This window comes from Thamnophis elegans, chromosome 1, assembly GCF_009769535.1.
Source record: "Thamnophis elegans isolate rThaEle1 chromosome 1, rThaEle1.pri, whole genome shotgun sequence".
In the NCBI taxonomy this organism is placed as follows: domain Eukaryota; kingdom Metazoa; phylum Chordata; class Lepidosauria; order Squamata; family Colubridae; genus Thamnophis; species Thamnophis elegans.
The window spans coordinates 133180656-133197059 of record NC_045541.1 but is presented as its reverse complement, the minus strand read 5'-3'; the positions used below and the strand labels follow the sequence as shown (position 1 = coordinate 133197059).

Sequence of the window (16404 nt, the reverse complement as noted above, 5' to 3'; positions counted from 1 at the left end):
TTGGAAATTTAAAGAGGTCTACTGTACTTCCAAATAATCTTAATAAAAAATTGAGTAACTTTAGTCGTGTAGAGCAAAACAGGGAGATCTCAGGTATATGAGATTATTTTTAATTTGGGCGAAAGGCAAAAGGTTTTAACAAGATTCACATATCACAATACAGAACAGTAAATAAAAATGATTCATTTTGACTTTGCATATTGTACAATCTCAATCTTGTGTCATTATTAAACAATTAATAGTTCAAAATCTTTATTGAACTATTTCAAATAATTCAGAGAGCTGTACTTTCAGCTTGTCTCCAGTTAAGAATATTTCACTTGGCTTGTCCATCATGTTAGACTACAGTAAACGGTTGTGAGTATGTTGTGAAAACTCAACAAACAAGTCCAATGATGGTTCACTACTTTATACAAACCCCTGGCATTTTCCTGGTTAAGCAAATCACCCCTGAGTTAACCATGGGTTAGGTGAAATATTGTGAATACATATTTTAACTAGTCCTGTACTTTAGGCTTATCTATTTTTTCATTTTGAAATGATATCAACTTATACTGGTGATATCAAGGAATGTTTTTCATTCCATACATTGTTAAATTTTTTGTAAAAAAAGCTTTTGTAAAGCAATTGAATTGAATACCTTATTTGGCCACACATTAGACGCAAAAATGTTGTTGAATAAGAGCCAGTTTGGGGTGCTGGTTAAAATACTGGCCTAGAAACCAGGAGACTGTGAGTTCTAGAGCTGGCTGGGGCATGATTGCTGACTGGGTGTCTTTGGTCAGTCACTCTTTCCCATCCCAAATCACCTCATAAAACTGTTGTGGGGAAAATAGGAGGAGGGAGGACTAGTAGCCATGTTTCCTATTAATGAATTATATCAAATTTTCTTCCTAGAGTAGTTTTGTAACATGCAGCTATTTTCCATTTTTAAATTTTGGAGATACATTACATTTTAAAGTAACTTCCAGCCCCCCCCCCTTTTTTTAAAATGGGGATAGCTGTGACAGAGAATCTGTATTCAGAAAAATCACATTCTTAATGAAGTCCTCAATTCCTTTACAGGTAGTCCTGAACTTGCAACAGTTCACTTAGTGACTGTTCAAAGTTACAGTGGCACTGAAAAAAAATAACATATGATCATTTTTCACACTTAGGACCACTACAGCATCCCCACGGTCACATGATTTACATTCGGACAATTGACTCACATTCATGACGGTTGCAGTATCCCGGGGTCATGTGATCCCCTTTTGCAATCTTCTGACAAACAAAGTCAATGGGGAAACCACATTCACTTAGCAACAGTGTTATTAGTTTAACAGCTGCAGTGGTTAACAAACGAGACAGGAACAGTCATAAAATGGGGCAACACTCACTTCACAAATTTCTCACTTAGCAACATAAATTTTGGGCTCAATTGTGGTCGTAGGTTGAGGACTACCTGTTGTAACACGCACGCACGCACACACGCACGCACACTCCTCCGCGGCAGTGTTGTAGTCTGTAAAAACGGGTCTCCAAACTTGCCAACTTTAAGACTGGTGGATTTTAACTCCCAGAATTCTCCAGCCAGCTATGGGTGGGAGTTGAAGTCCACATATAAGTCTTAAAGTTGCCAAGTTTGAAGACCTCTGCTGTGAAGCGTCCGCAAAGAGGGAGTCACGTGTTCCAGTTGAGCTTAACTAAACCCGTTAAAACTACAACTCCCAGAGTGCAATTGCCCACCTCACTTCCTTCGGGGCGGGGGTGTCATTCACCACCAGCAACACAGGATTCGCAGAAGAGCGAGGAGAGCAACAAAATGGCGCTGACCAGGTGGGTAGGGGAGGGAAGAAGCGGGACTTTATTACGACGTAGGGACAGGTTGTTGACTTATTCCCGGATTTCGTGAGGTTTTTTTCCTTTTCAAGAATATGCTGTAAGCCTAGATATATGCACATCGTGGTATGTGGATAGATTACCAGAAGATTAGCGTTAGGGAGGTTTTAGGTGATCCGGGCATTTTTCTTTAGCGCTTATTTCACTGGCCGTTTCGGCCGGTCTGTTTTCCCCGCCGTCGTCTCCCACTCCTCCTGCCCCCACTTAGTGCCCTTAATAAGAATAGTAAAATCCTTTCAGAAATGAAAGTTTTATCTTTCGTACGGTATAAAGGTTATATAAAACTATCCAGAAAAAGAAGGAGCAGCTGGGTAGTCACCCCTTTTTTGCTCCTCCTCCTGCCCAATTGGTATCCGTTGGTTGTGATTGAAGGATCACAGTGTCCTGAAAACTTCAAAGTTCAGATCTAAAATTGTTTTCAGGAGACAAGGATCGTATTGGAGATTGCTGATCATTATGGCTTCCCTATGCGCAAATCGTTCATTCCAGGTGGGATTGGAAGCCGCTGCTGGGCATATTAAGCAAGAATAGGCCATTTTTTAAAACCAGCTAGCCCCAAACGAAGCATTTTTCATATATTAACTTTACATCTTCAGTTTTAATTTCTCAGTAGTATCTAAAGCACTTCTTGTACATCTCCAGCTGTAAAGCTCTAAATCTGAAGTAGTTACTATTTGGAATAACTGAAATGGAACTTGCATCTTCGGAGTTCTTTAAACACTCTAAAAACAAAACAATTCAGAACTGAAGATGCCTAAACAGCAAATGAATCTTTCTTCCATGGATGCAGTTGCCAAAATATTTGAACAATATTACGCATTTTGGATATTTCATAGTGAAAGAAAGAATCCTTTAAAAAAATATTTTGTTGGAATAAAAGTCACATGTTACAACGAAAAAGCAATATTACATTCTTCTTTCATTTGCTTAGTTTTTTACCAGCACCAACCCAGTTGTCTCAGGACCAACTGGAATTGGAGGAGAGAGCAAGATCTCAAAGAGTGAGACAGACTGCGTTGGTGTCATCACGAAGGGAACCACCTCCTTATGGTTATCGGAAAGGATGGATACCACGAATGTTGGAGGTAAATAATAGCATTCATTTAGTCACGGTTCATTATGAGCCACGGTGTTGCAGTGGTTAGAGTGCAGTACTGTAGGCTACCTCTGCTGACTGCCTGCTGCCTGCAATTTGGCAATTCAAATCTCACCAGGCTCAAGGTTGACTCAGCCTTCCATCCTTCTGAGGTTGGTAAAATGAGAACCCAGATTGTTGGGGGCAATAGGCTGACTCTGTAAACTGCTTATAGAGGGCTGTAAAGCACTATGAAGCAATATATAAGTGTAAGTTATATTGGTACCAAGAATGATTTTACTCTTGAAAGATAAGTCTGGACTTCTGAATGCAATATGTAGATTTTATTCAAAATGCTTTTTTCTCCTAAAATCAGCTTAGATGTTCCAAGTTCTGAATCCTTGAATTTGCTGTCTATGTGCTTTTTGCCCAATTTTAGTTGTTAAACTTTTTGCAATCTGAAATGTTTCACTATGTTTTTATGCTTTTTATTGTGAACCATAAAAGCATAATAAGCAATAATAAGGTAAAGATATCAAATTAATGCCTGCTGTTGCTGAGTCTAGTAATAACCATTCAAGATTGAACAATCTTTCTTGAGGACAGAAATTGACTTTTTTTTGTATGGAAGTACTTAAAATCCCTTGAGAGGTTAGAGTGCAGAGGTTTTGCTTTTCCACTGCATCCTCCTGAAGATATCTTTGAGCCAAGTGATGAAGGGCTTTGTGGTTCCTTTGTTATAGTAGAAGTAGACAACTGTCCAGCCAATCTAGTAAGCCGCCGTTAGTGTCTTACTATCATCTGGAACCTACCCTTAACCATGGCAAAGAACCCTCGTGTTCTTTCACTTTATGGTGGACCACCCACTATGATTTTTATCTCTGGCCAATCCACAGCATAGAACGTACCGTCCAGATCTCAAAAGGGACAATAATCTGAGCAAATCTTCTAAAGCTACCGAGGGATATATGTTTGATCACCTGAGTAATAAAGTACAGGTTGTCTTTCACAATTATGCCCAGAATCTGTTGTTGAACAAAGTGATCATTAAATGAGATGCCTCATGACTACTTCGCTTAGTGACCACAACACAGTTCTTCCCATTGCAGTCATAAAGTGGATCACTGGGAAGTGGACCCAGGCCTCCTAACCACACCCAGGAGGCCTGGACCCTCTTCTTACTCTAATGGGGAAAACAGTCACAAGAACTTTGCTGTTTGCTAGCATTTTCACCAGATTTAAGATCTTCCAGTGCCCAAAGGACTTTTCCCCTCCCTTCCATGCAAGAAGGGAGGAATGGACCTCAAATCTGGTGAAAACCACTAGGAAGCATCAGGGTTCTGAGCCTTTCAGAAAGCTGGTGTTCACTAGCATTTTCCCTTCTCCAGAAAATAATAGCAAACATCAAGTTCTAAGGTAGTGTTTTTCCTCTCTCTTAAAGCTTTTTGTGGGGAGGGAAAATGCTAGCAAATATATGATATAATACTTGTACATATGAAATCTATATTTGTGGCTAAGCTCATTGTTATAGATGATTAATAAGAGTGTTCAGAATTACAGCATAGGACCATGATGGTGACCCTATGGCGCAAGTGCCCAAAGTGGCACATGAAGCTATGTTGCCCGGCATGCGCGACCTTGCCTGTTTCTCTTTTGGGTTTCTGGCACACGTGCATGACGAATACCTGTCCTTCACATGCGCGGCAATGTCAAAAAACAGAGTGTGCATGTGCGCCTGCCAGCTGATGCCAGGTGTGCATGCACAGCAGAACCCGGAAGTTCTGCTTTTCCGGAGCATGATCCCTTCGTGTGCCTGGCAGTGCCGAAAAGAGGCCTGCGCATGGACACTGGCTGGCTGATCGTCAGGCGCGCATGCATGCGAGAACCCCGAAGTTGGCTTTTCTAGAGCGTGGCCCTGACAAGCGTGCATGTGAAGTTTCCACGCAACCTACTCGGCGGACAAGTGGGGTCCTACAGTCTGGTGGGAAGGGGTTGCCAAAAAGGTTTGTTATCACTGGCATAGAATGTAACTGGTTAAACAACAACTACACAATTTCAAGATAAACATATGGATTTTGCAGGAAAACATTTTCTGCATATCAATAGAAAATCAGTTTTGAAACAAAGCAACTTTCAGAAACATTTTATATTGGATGAGAATAATGCAGAGAAAGCAAAAGAAGTCTTGACTGTTTCAAAATGTGTGATTTTAATTTCTATTTTTTTAAATAAACCCTCGACTCTTAATTACACTATTTTCTGCTCTTGTCCACAATCTAATCACACTCATTTTTATTTCTGTGTAGGATTTTGGAGATGGAGGTGCTTTCCCAGAAATCCATGTTGCCCAATATCCTCTGGATATGGGGAGAAAAAAGAAAATATCCAATGCATTAGCTGTACAAGTGGATGCGGAAGGAAAAATCAAATACGATGCTATAGCTCGGCAGGGACAATCAAAAGACAAGGTAATAGGACTCTCAAATGTTATGTTTAAAGTATAATTGCTTCAATTTACTAAAAAAAAATTATGAATTATGGAGAAGGTGCTCAGAAGAAAAAATGAAAAAGTTTTTTTAAGGTGTTGAAAGATTTGGAAAGAAATTCAGATCTTTCTCTTTTTTTCTCTGAAGATATTTTTATTTTATTTTTCCTAGAAATGAAATCATGAAAAAATGAATAATGAAATATGTCCTAATATTTTATTTTTAAAGAATACAGAAAACTATTATGAAACAAATCAATATATGTTTGGAAGTATACCAACTCAGAAAGCAACTATATTTAATTTTTAGAACTTCTACATTTCTTCTCACATGCCTGGCACTGCAGTATATTTAGGAAAATGGAATTATATTTTGAATAATATTTTTCTGAATTGTTACATACTTAAAAATAATGTAGCAACTCCTGGGTTTTGCAATTATCAGTTACAAATAGAAAAGAGGAGTAAATATTTTTGTCCATATACAGAGTGGGCAAAGGCATATTTCTCTCTCTATACCTATTACAATTACTACTTATTACCTACATTGTTTTATTGGTCTATTTCTGTGCTATCTCTTTAGGACTGTGGCTAGAAAAGGCTTCTGGCTATGATTGTTAGAGTCTGTGTTGTTTGCTGTATTGATTGTTATTAATGAATGTTGACTACCTCAACTATGAATGTTGTTATATTTTATATGGTTTTTATACTGTTTTTGAATTATTTTTTTGGTGTTTTCGTGCTTTTTTAATTGTGGATCATTTAGAATCATATAATTAGATGGGTGATTATAAGATTTGAAATATAAATAATCAGTTTAGAAATATTTTCCCTGTCAACACCTTACCTGTCTGTATCATACCATCATACAGTGACAGCAACAAGAGAAATAGTTGTGTTTTAAGTCAGATTGATATAGCAGTTCAATGTAGATTTTAAAGGAAAATAAATATTGCAGTGGCAAGGGCTAATTCAGCAATATCTTGGGTTTGCTTATTAGTTTCTTCCATAAAGAAAAAGTATACTTTTTGGCTATGCACAGTGTATATGTGAGTGTATGAAAATGAAAAAATGGAAAATAAAAAAAAACATTAAATTTTTTTAAAAGAAACAACCTAAAAAAAAAGAAAAAGTATATTTTTGTGTTTGAAGACTACATCATATTTTCAGATAATTCAGTGTTGCGTAGGATGACTTCTTTTATCCCAGCTAAATGGATATTGCAAGGCTTTTAATATTTATGATTTTAGTAGGGTTTGATCATAAACATAAAACAGTATGAGAAACTTTGATAAATCGGTGACTTATACTAGTATACAATTGCATTTGTGATATGTGAAATAGATTTTATTACCAAGAAGTAGAGTGTGATTATCTTCTACATATAAATACTGCTACTGTCATTCCCTCAATGAATGCAAACTGTTTTGCCAGTATTAAGAAAGAAAGAACATACCACAAGCTTTATGCATGCATGCTTATGCATGTGGACAGTGAACATTTTGTGTTTTTCCTGCTTATCTTGGGGCTCTGAAGCTGGAAGAAAGAGGTAGTCACTATACAGGGATAAGAAGTCCTCGACTTAAAACCACAATTGGGCCTTGAATTTCAGTTGCTAAGAGAAGCAATTGTAAGATGTCACATGACATCACTTAGTACCTGACACTCCCAGCTGCTAGTGTTAAGCAAGAATCACTGGGTGTTAAGCGGAGGAAGGCGCCACATAAGGACCATGGGGATGCCTCCAGGTTGATGGAGGCCCTAGGAGGTTGCACATGAGTTGGATGTGTTGTAAGGCAGCACAAGTGCAGAAAGATTGGGAAGGAAGCAGTAGCTGTCCCTGGAAGCTTCAGCTGCCGCAGCTTGGCCCAACAATACAATAAAAATACATCTCGTTCTGGGAAGCATCCAATACTAAGGAAGCCTCCATAGTGGCGGGAGGGGGGGACAAAGCAGTCAACCAGCAAGAAGCAGGTTGCAAAGCAGCAATTCCCCCAGGAAGTTTATATTGATGATAAAATAAAACTTGTTTGAACAGACAAAATGTAGAAAGGCTTGAGCAACTCAAAGGTCCAGATTGAAACTTTTAAAATAACCTGGTGTGCAGATTAGGCAGCATAATGGCATAAGTGGAGCTAGCAGTATATGTGAGGCTTGGAGACATTGTGTCTTTTATAATGAAAGTGGTTGCAAAAATTTATGTGGAGTAGCACTCCTTTCCATAGGCACAAGACGGCATAAGACACAGTCTGCAGGCTACATGTGCAAAATTGATCTAGACCAGGGGTGTCAAGTTCAAGGCTCGTAGGCCAGATCGGGTCCGTGGGATGCATAGATCTGACCCGTGGGGCCAATCTGGAAACAGTGAAGGACTGGCCCACGGTTCTTCTGCTAGCGAAATGGGGCTTAGAAGGGTCGCATGTTTCCTTCCTAAGCTCCGTTTTCAACTGTGACGGCCTCCTGCAGCCCTTGCCAGCGAAAACAGCTGGGGTGTGTGTGTGTCTGTGCTCCATTTTTGCTGGCAGGGGGCTGTAGGAGGCCATCACAGCTGAAAACAGACATTGTGTTGGCCACGGCCACCCTTGACACCTTGGACACGCCTCTCCAGCCCCCTGAAATCAAACACAACCCTGATGTGGCCCACAGTGAAATTGAGTTTGACACCCCTGATCTAGACCAAAAAGAAACATAGTGCTCCAATCCAAGAATATGCCATCTTATTACAATCATAAAAGCTTTGGAAAGTGATTTAGATTACCTTTTTCTCTCATTGAATTGTATTCAATTCTTAAAAACTGCTGGAACAAGTCCCTGCTCTTTTCTTTAGGCCAGATGCTGTAATTCTGCATCATAAAATGTAGATAAACAAGATAACCACAGTTCCAAATGGAAAAGATTCCTAGATGTTTGATAACCAAAAACCAGAATTCAGGAAACTATTATGTGTATTTCTCCTATCTAAAGCTAAGAGGTACTATATGATAGTTTTAAATCTTATCCTGATTGTGTTAGATATTATGGAGCTTGTTCAATGTTGTAAAAATAGTCCAGTTTTCTAAAAAACTGCAGAGCCTTTTCTTTTTTTTGTCTACAGTGTTGTTTAGTGATCTTTTTCATGTTTCAGGTCATTTACAGCAAATACACAGACCTTGTTCCCAAAGAAGTTATGAATGTGGATGACCCCGAGCTTCAAAGACCAGATGAGGAAGCTGTCAAAGAGGTATAGCTAGTGGTGATGCATGTAACTTATGGTAAAAAAAAGTAAAGATTTCCCTTGCCCAGTTGGGTCCAACTCTAAGGAGCAGTGCTCATCTCTGTTTCTTAGCCGAGGGAGGCATGCACATTTCCCCCCTTGTTTAATATATTATATATATTTGCAGCTTACAGAAAAGACACGAGTTGCACTGGAAAAGTCTGTCTCTCAAAAAATCGCAGCAGCAATGCCAGTCCGAGCAGCTGATAAACTAGCTCCAGCTCAGTATATTCGGTATAAAATATTTTTGTATTGTTTACTTTTTGTATATATCTATAATATATGCCTTCTTCACATGATTATATGAAGGCAGGAGCAGTTACACAAAAATTTTAAAAAGTGCTGTTTAATGAATTGGCTATAGAATTGTGTTGTTGATCTTTGTGTTCATTTCTGGTAATGAATTTCTTCTTGAAATATGTAAGTCTCGTGGTCCATAAAAAGTAAATACCATAGTTTTTGGAGTATAAGATGCACCTTTCCCCCCCCCCAAAAAAGAGGATGAAAATCTGGGTGCGTCTTATACACTGAATACAGCATTTTTGGCCTCAGAAACATTGCTCCCTTTGAAAAAGGGCCTGCCTAGCCTTTAGGAGGCTTGTAGAGTGCTCCTGGGGGTTGGAGAGGGCACAAATGAGCAAAAAATGGCCAATTTTTCACTCATTTGTGCCCTCCCCTATCCCCCAGGAGCACTCTACAAGCCTCCTAAAGGCTAGGCATGTCCTTTTTTTTTTTTCTTTTGACAAAAAATGGGCCCGTTTTCACAAAAAACAGGCCATTTTTTGCTGGTTTCTTCCCCAGCCCCCAGGAGCACTCTATAAGCCTCCTACAGGCTATCCATGCCCTTTTGTTGACAGAAAACGGGTCCGTTTTTGCGAAAAACAGGCCCATTTTTGTGAAAAACAGGCCGTTTTTGGGAGGCTTGCAGAGTGCAAAAATGTTTTTTTTTTATTTGCCTCTTCAAAATCTTGGTGTGTTTTATACTCTGGTGCATTCTTATACTCCGAAAAATCACACTAGGAAATAAAACAATATAAATCGCAAAGATACAAGCAAGATGGTTATAGTCATAAGTGGGAGGAGATAGGTAATAGGAAGGATGAGAAGAATAGTAATACAGTCTTAATAAATAATTTGATTGTGTTGTAGGAATTAGTTGTTTAGCAGAGTGATGGCATTCGGGGAAAACTAGTATCTTGTTATTCTGGTGTGATGTTCACTATAGCGTCATTTTGATGGTAGAAGTTGAAACAATTTATGTCCAGGATGTAATGTGTGTACAGTCTAAAAGTTCAGCAATGTTGGAAAGTTCATTTTATTTATACATTAAATTTATTTGCCACCCATCTCGTAATAAAATAGGTAACGGTAATGAAAGTTTGTATTAACAAGTCTTTTTTCTCACTTTGTCAGTTATACACCATCACAGCAGGGAGTGGCATTCAATTCTGGTGCAAAACAGAGAGTTATTAGAATGGTGGAGATGCAAAAGGATCCCATGGAGCCTCCAAGATTCAAGTGGGTTTCAGAAATATTTCTTATTCAGAGATAAGAATTTTTTATAGGTCCTAATGATGCTATGATTTTCACATATTAGGATTAATAAGAAAATTCCTCGTGGGCCGCCATCTCCCCCTGCTCCAGTAATGCATTCTCCCAGTAGAAAGGTAACTTTTACAGCTGGTTTTTTCCTCCAAGTTGTCTTTGTTTTCATGTTTATATTATTATTTTTGTTGTTAATTTTCCACAAACTTGGATAATTATAAATAATTCTAGTACACATCCACACTTCCCTAATGAAATCCACACTTTCTGTCCCACTCTAACCTCAGCCTCTCCCAGTGCTTGGGTGAAGAGTCAAATCTTAAACCACTGAAGGTTAAAAGAAAGGGGACTTCCTGGATTTTGTAGGGAGGATGTTCTGTAGGGTGGGCCTGCAGTAGAAAGGACACACTTCCAAGAGCCCATTAGAAGGCAAGGCTTAAGAGAAAGGATCTGAAACATGTCCACTCTATCCACTCTGGGTATCTCATGCATGATTATTCTTGCCATACATATATAAAATAATATTACAGAGTTGGACAATCAGCAGAAAAAGTAAATAGTTCTGTAAATACTTCAGCATAGTGAACACTGTACATTCCTATCAACTGCTCAGATGGTGAAGTAAGCACTTTGTAGAAAGACAGCATATTCTTTGAGCGGATACTTGCTTTCAAAACAATATTAGGGAAGTGGGGATGCATGGAAATTCTCAGTTTACAACTCAAAACCTGACCTAAGCTGATTCCTCCTTAGAGCTTGGTGCTTCTAAGAAAGAATGTGATTGGTTTTAAAAAATTCACCTTTGTACTTCAGATTATTGAAAAGTTCTTTTATTCACTTTCCAAAAGATCTTCAAAACCAGTTTGTTGTCAATTGACATTTGTTATTTATTATTCTGCCATAGTATTGAGAAATTCACTTTCCATTGATAATAATTAATAAAAACCTTTCTTTTTTCTATGTAGATGACTGTAAAGGAGCAGCAAGAATGGAAAATTCCACCTTGTATTTCAAACTGGAAAAATGCAAAGGTAATTAATTGGTTACAATCACATAGCCTAAAGATAGCATCCTAAGAATCTCACTGAAAAATGAACAATTTGGATTATTTTGAAATATCTAGAACTGAGTAAATAAGCTACTTTTAAAAAAGTAGCTTGTTTTTCCCCATTAGTCTCATATTAGAATAACAACTTGGGTAGGACAGGGCAACAATGGTAGTTGCCAATCACTGAAATTAGTTCCACAAATTGAGGCTTCTTTAGTGTAATAAAACATAGCTCAATAGCGAAAATATTTTAAGTGTCTCCATAATAAAAGTTCAAAATAAGTATTTATTAAGCAGCATGTAGACTAATTTTCCTGCTAGATCCTACTGCAATTAAAATCATGGATCTACTTTTGTACTACAGATACTTTTTATGGTCATTAAATGCCTTTTCTCTTTTTATTGCAGGGTTACACCATTCCGTTAGACAAACGCCTGGCTGCAGATGGTAGAGGATTGCAGACTGTACACATTAATGAAAACTTTGCTAAATTGGCAGAAGCTCTTTACATTGCTGATAGAAAGGTCATTGTTTATTTATTTATCAAATTTGTATGCCACCCATTTCCGCAATAAGATAGCTGCCCAATATTCTATCTGGCCAAATTCTGGGATGTATCTGCATTTTTATACTACAATTCAAAGTGTAAAGTAACATTGCTATCATAATTGCTTAAATTCTGAATTTTGTACAGGCTCGTGAGGCTGTAGAAATGCGAGCCCAGGTAGAACGCAAAATGGCACAGAAGGAAAAAGAGAAACATGAGGAGAAACTTCGGGAAATGGCCCAGAAGGCCAGGGAACGAAGAGCTGGAATCAAAACTCATATGGAGAAAGGTACCACTTTTCAACTGCTTCATTTCATAATATTTCAAATATTTTTTCTTAAACCACTTGTTGAACAGTTAATTTTGTTGGGAAGATTGCAGTGAATCAGCAGGAATGGTCTGCTTTATCCTATCAATCTCTACCTCTTCATGTATGCTGTTTTTCATGTACAGGACTGCCACCTGGTTGCATGTATGTTCATGTAAAAATGAATTAAAGAATCTGTAGTTCTAGAGCCAGATGCAACCCATCAATTCTATTTTGCCCTCTCAAATTCCCTCTCTACTCAGTTGCTACATTTCCTTCCCTTTTGAAGTTGGTAATAAAGCTGTAGTGTAAGCCCTGAAAGCAAGTATGTTTTAATTCCCAAAATAATTCTATAATTCCCATAAGCTTTATAGACATCAGTTTCCCAAAAAATATTAAGTGTGTCCCTTTGTCCCCAAAAAGTTGCCCATCCATGAAATAGAGGTCATTCCATAATTTAGTAACGTTTATTCCCAAATATTAACCTTCAGTGATTTCTTTAATTGCATAAATAACTTTTAATGGATTTCTGAACATTATTGGGGAAGAAATATTTGACCATTTTTCAATTAATTTTGGATCACTTTTATCTCAAATTTATCTATAGAGGATGGAGAAGTTAGGGAGCGTGATGAAATCAGGCATGACAGGCGAAAAGAAAGGCAGCATGATCGGAATCTTTCCAGAGCAGCCCCTGACAAAAGGTAAAATTGTTCAACTAATATATAGCTGACATCTTTCCTTGTACAAGAAAAAAGAGTGGCAATATATAAATATAAAAAACAATAGTTCTCTCAGATTGTACTTCTTTGCCAGAATGTGCACTTTATGTAGTGCAATAATCTATTCAGAAATGTTGAGACAATAGTATTACCGAAGGTTCTTAAAATGATACAGAAAAACCAAGAGTCTGTGTAGCATTGAATTATTACTTTTATTACATTATTGCAAAAGGACATTGGTAAGCACCTGACACTATTGTAAGACATAAATTTTAAAATCAACAACTTGATATACCACCTTGGAAGTCACCTTGATGTTTTAGCCAAAGAGCAGAACTAAAGTTCATTCTGAACATAAACATTGGATGCACCCTATACATTACCAGGCAAATTTTAATTTAAGTTTTTAATCTATACAAGATTTACTTTTTAAAGCTGATTTTTAAATTAATTTTCCTATTTGCAATTCACCCATTTCCTAATTAATGAAGAAAAAAGTATACATGGTGATTGGCATCTAAATATAACTGGGGAACAAACATAATGTATAATCTCTAGTAATACACCTCAGAAATTTTGCAGAAGATATAAGCAATAAAAGACAATTATATGGCCAAAGTAATTTTGTCATGAAACTTCTATATATCATAATTCAGCATGACCACTAAAAGATCAAATATATTATAGATTGTAGTTTGTTTACTTAATAATTGCAGCATGACAAATATATTCTAGATTGTAGCTAGTACTTTGTGCAGTAAGAATAGCAAGAATACTTGAATTGGTTCTTTTTTTCCTATGTATTTCCTGACTCTTTTCTCCAGATAGATTTGAAATCCGGGAAAGATAGAAAGGAAGAACAAAATGAAATGCCATAGCTCTAGTCTAATCACTTTGCAATATAGTCCTTTGCCCATTCAGAAGGAAGATAAGTGAGGCTAATTGCTAATAATTGTTAATAAGTGGCTGTGTTAATAATTGACATTATGTAACCTAACAATGCAATATTGTTAAATTCAGGTCAAAGCTACAGAGAAATGAGAACAGAGATATTAGTGAAGTCATTGCATTGGGCGTTCCTAATCCTCGGACATCCAACGAAATTCAGTATGACCAGAGACTGTTCAACCAAAATAAGGTAAGGAATTCCATGAGTACATAGAACATAAAATTGCAACTTCTCTATTTGGTAAAGAATATGAACATTTTTTAAAAGGGCCACCGGTATACTGAGTTGCTTATTTGCTGTTCAGCCTGTTCTTTCTGGTTAGTATATGCACAATTAGATAGTATATGACTATACAAATGAACATTTCCAGTGTTGATAGTTATACTTTCACATGTAGTCCGCAATTTATGATCAAAATTGGAATCCAAAAGTTTTGTACAAACAATGCCTTGGGATGGCCTCATTCTAGAACATGGTTAAAAGGGAATACAGGTAGTGCCTGCTTAACTAACTGGAACTGGTAACTTTACCGCTAAGTGAAGTGGCCACTAAGAAGGAAATCCTGTGACCACTTGGAAAGAGACAAGATTAGTCAAACTAATCTGTAAAGATTAGTGTACACCGTCAGCTTTTGTTTGTCTAACCTACCAGGCTCCAGAAACCAAGAAAGAAAGGTGATTCTTTGAAACAGATTTCTTTATTGTTCCTCACCTAAGGACAGAATCTTGTCAAAGTATAAAGTATGCTATTGCCCTCTCCCCCCAAAATAACACATATACTCTGGAACTACTAGGGAGGAACCTACGAGCCGAGGTGGCACAGTGGTTAGAGTGCAGTACTGCAGGCCACTTCAGCTGACTGCTAACTGCAGTTTGGCGGTTCAAATCTCACCGGCTCAAGCTTGACTCAGCCTTCCATCCTTCCGAGGTGGGTAAAATGAGGACCCAGATTGTGGGGGCAATATGCTGACTCTGTAAACTGCTTAGAGAGGGCTGAAAGCCCTATGAAGCGGTATATAAGTCGAACAGCTATTGCTACTGCTATTGCTAGGAACCATCTTCACCATTTTTCTTTCAAACTATCCAGACTGAGTTGTCTCGTTCCTCCGGAATACACCTTGTCCCTTCTAGGAATCCAGACTATATCACATAACCACTCCCACGTGTCCTGGAATGCTGGAGAACCACAGACTCTATACCGTGGGTTTTGGCTTTCTTGAGCAAGTGAAAAGGAATTGTCTTGGACAGCATATAAAAAATATAATATAATTAATGTATATAAATCACATTAAAAATTTATGATCTTGTGAGGCCACATTAATAGCTGTCCAGGGCTGTGTGTTGCTCATGACTTGGACGTGCCTGCTCTATGCAGATTATTCTTGTCAAATCCTTTGGTCTCCAATCTTCCTAGTGGTGGAGAGGACAGCAGGTGATTCATGTAGGAAATTTCTCCTTTGCTCAAGCTTTCTTCCCCCCTCCCTCAAAACAGAAATTGGAGAGGGACTTCAAGAGAATCCCTTTTCTGTTTGCTCTTCTACACATCAAAAGTAGGAAGGGCTTGATGTGTTAGAAGCTGGCTGTGAAGCAGGATGCTGCAATTTTTGTAAATATACACCAGTTGACATTGAAATCATGTAACCAAGGGGACACTGACAGTTACAACCTTGAGGACTTATTGTAAGTCTTTTTCATGCTGTCATAACTTCAACAGTTGCTGAGCAAGTGGTGGATAAGCAAGAACTACCTGTACAAGTTAATGATATCTAATTAGCTGTCACTTCTGATCATTATTTGTGGTTTTAGTTTCTATAGCCTTGAAATAGCTTTGGTTAGTTCCCCAGTTTACATTTATGTACTTGAACAGAACTATTATGCCCTGCTCTGAACTTTTTATCATTTGTTCATATCCTTCTGGAAATGGACTCAATGCTCAATAAAAAGGCTTCCCCAGATCCACACTAGCAATTGTAACTGTCTTGCTGTGGATTTATATTCAGTTGTTGTAAATGTCTATACCCAAGCTCTTTTCAAATGTAGTGCTCCCAAGCCATAAATTCCCCACCTTATATCTTACACCCATTTTTCTCCTAAACACCTTGCTTTTCTTATATTAAAAACATTAAAAACATTTGGCTGTCCTTTATTCAACCTGTACAGATTAGATTGTAATCTCAAACTTTTACCCTGGGCACTGGAATCATGGGTTACTGTTCTCCAACAATGTAAATTCCTTACTGCTGACTTCCTAAGTGCAATATGTCAGCCATTTGAGATTCCCTTTTCTATAGGACTATCCAAATAGTTGGATAGTATAGGACTATCCAAATAGTTGGAGTTGACAATGGAACCTTGCGAAAAAATTCACTGAAATTAAGCTTTTTCCCTTCATCCACATCTTACATTGTTTGTACATTCTGCCTTTTTTTTCATAGCCCCTTTAAGAGGAAAAAGTGATTGAAACAGTGAAAACGGGCTTGTCATGTGTGTATCTCTAAAGATTTCATAGTTCTTCCAGTTTGCCTTTTAATAACACAAGTTTATCCAGTTGGTAGGTCAATATAATCATTAGTTTTTGAGATGGCTCGCTTC

At 37.8% G+C, this 16404-nt stretch overlaps 1 protein-coding gene across 1 annotated transcript in view; it reads left to right on the top strand.

Moving 5' to 3' along the window:
• The first annotated feature begins 1750 nt into the window (after window positions 1-1750).
• SNW1 (SNW domain containing 1) overlaps window positions 1751-16404 on the top strand; it is a 15631-nt gene continuing 977 nt past the window's right edge. The window contains exons 1-12 of the mRNA XM_032232254.1: window positions 1751-1818; window positions 2813-2966; window positions 5263-5424; window positions 8566-8661; window positions 8822-8928; window positions 10108-10212; window positions 10292-10361; window positions 11205-11270; window positions 11696-11812; window positions 11983-12124; window positions 12750-12846; window positions 13885-14002. Of these exons, the coding sequence (XP_032088145.1) occupies window positions 1805-1818; window positions 2813-2966; window positions 5263-5424; window positions 8566-8661; window positions 8822-8928; window positions 10108-10212; window positions 10292-10361; window positions 11205-11270; window positions 11696-11812; window positions 11983-12124; window positions 12750-12846; window positions 13885-14002 (1248 nt within the window). The 5' untranslated portion in view covers window positions 1751-1804. The remainder of the gene's footprint in view (window positions 1819-2812; window positions 2967-5262; window positions 5425-8565; window positions 8662-8821; window positions 8929-10107; window positions 10213-10291; window positions 10362-11204; window positions 11271-11695; window positions 11813-11982; window positions 12125-12749; window positions 12847-13884; window positions 14003-16404) is intronic.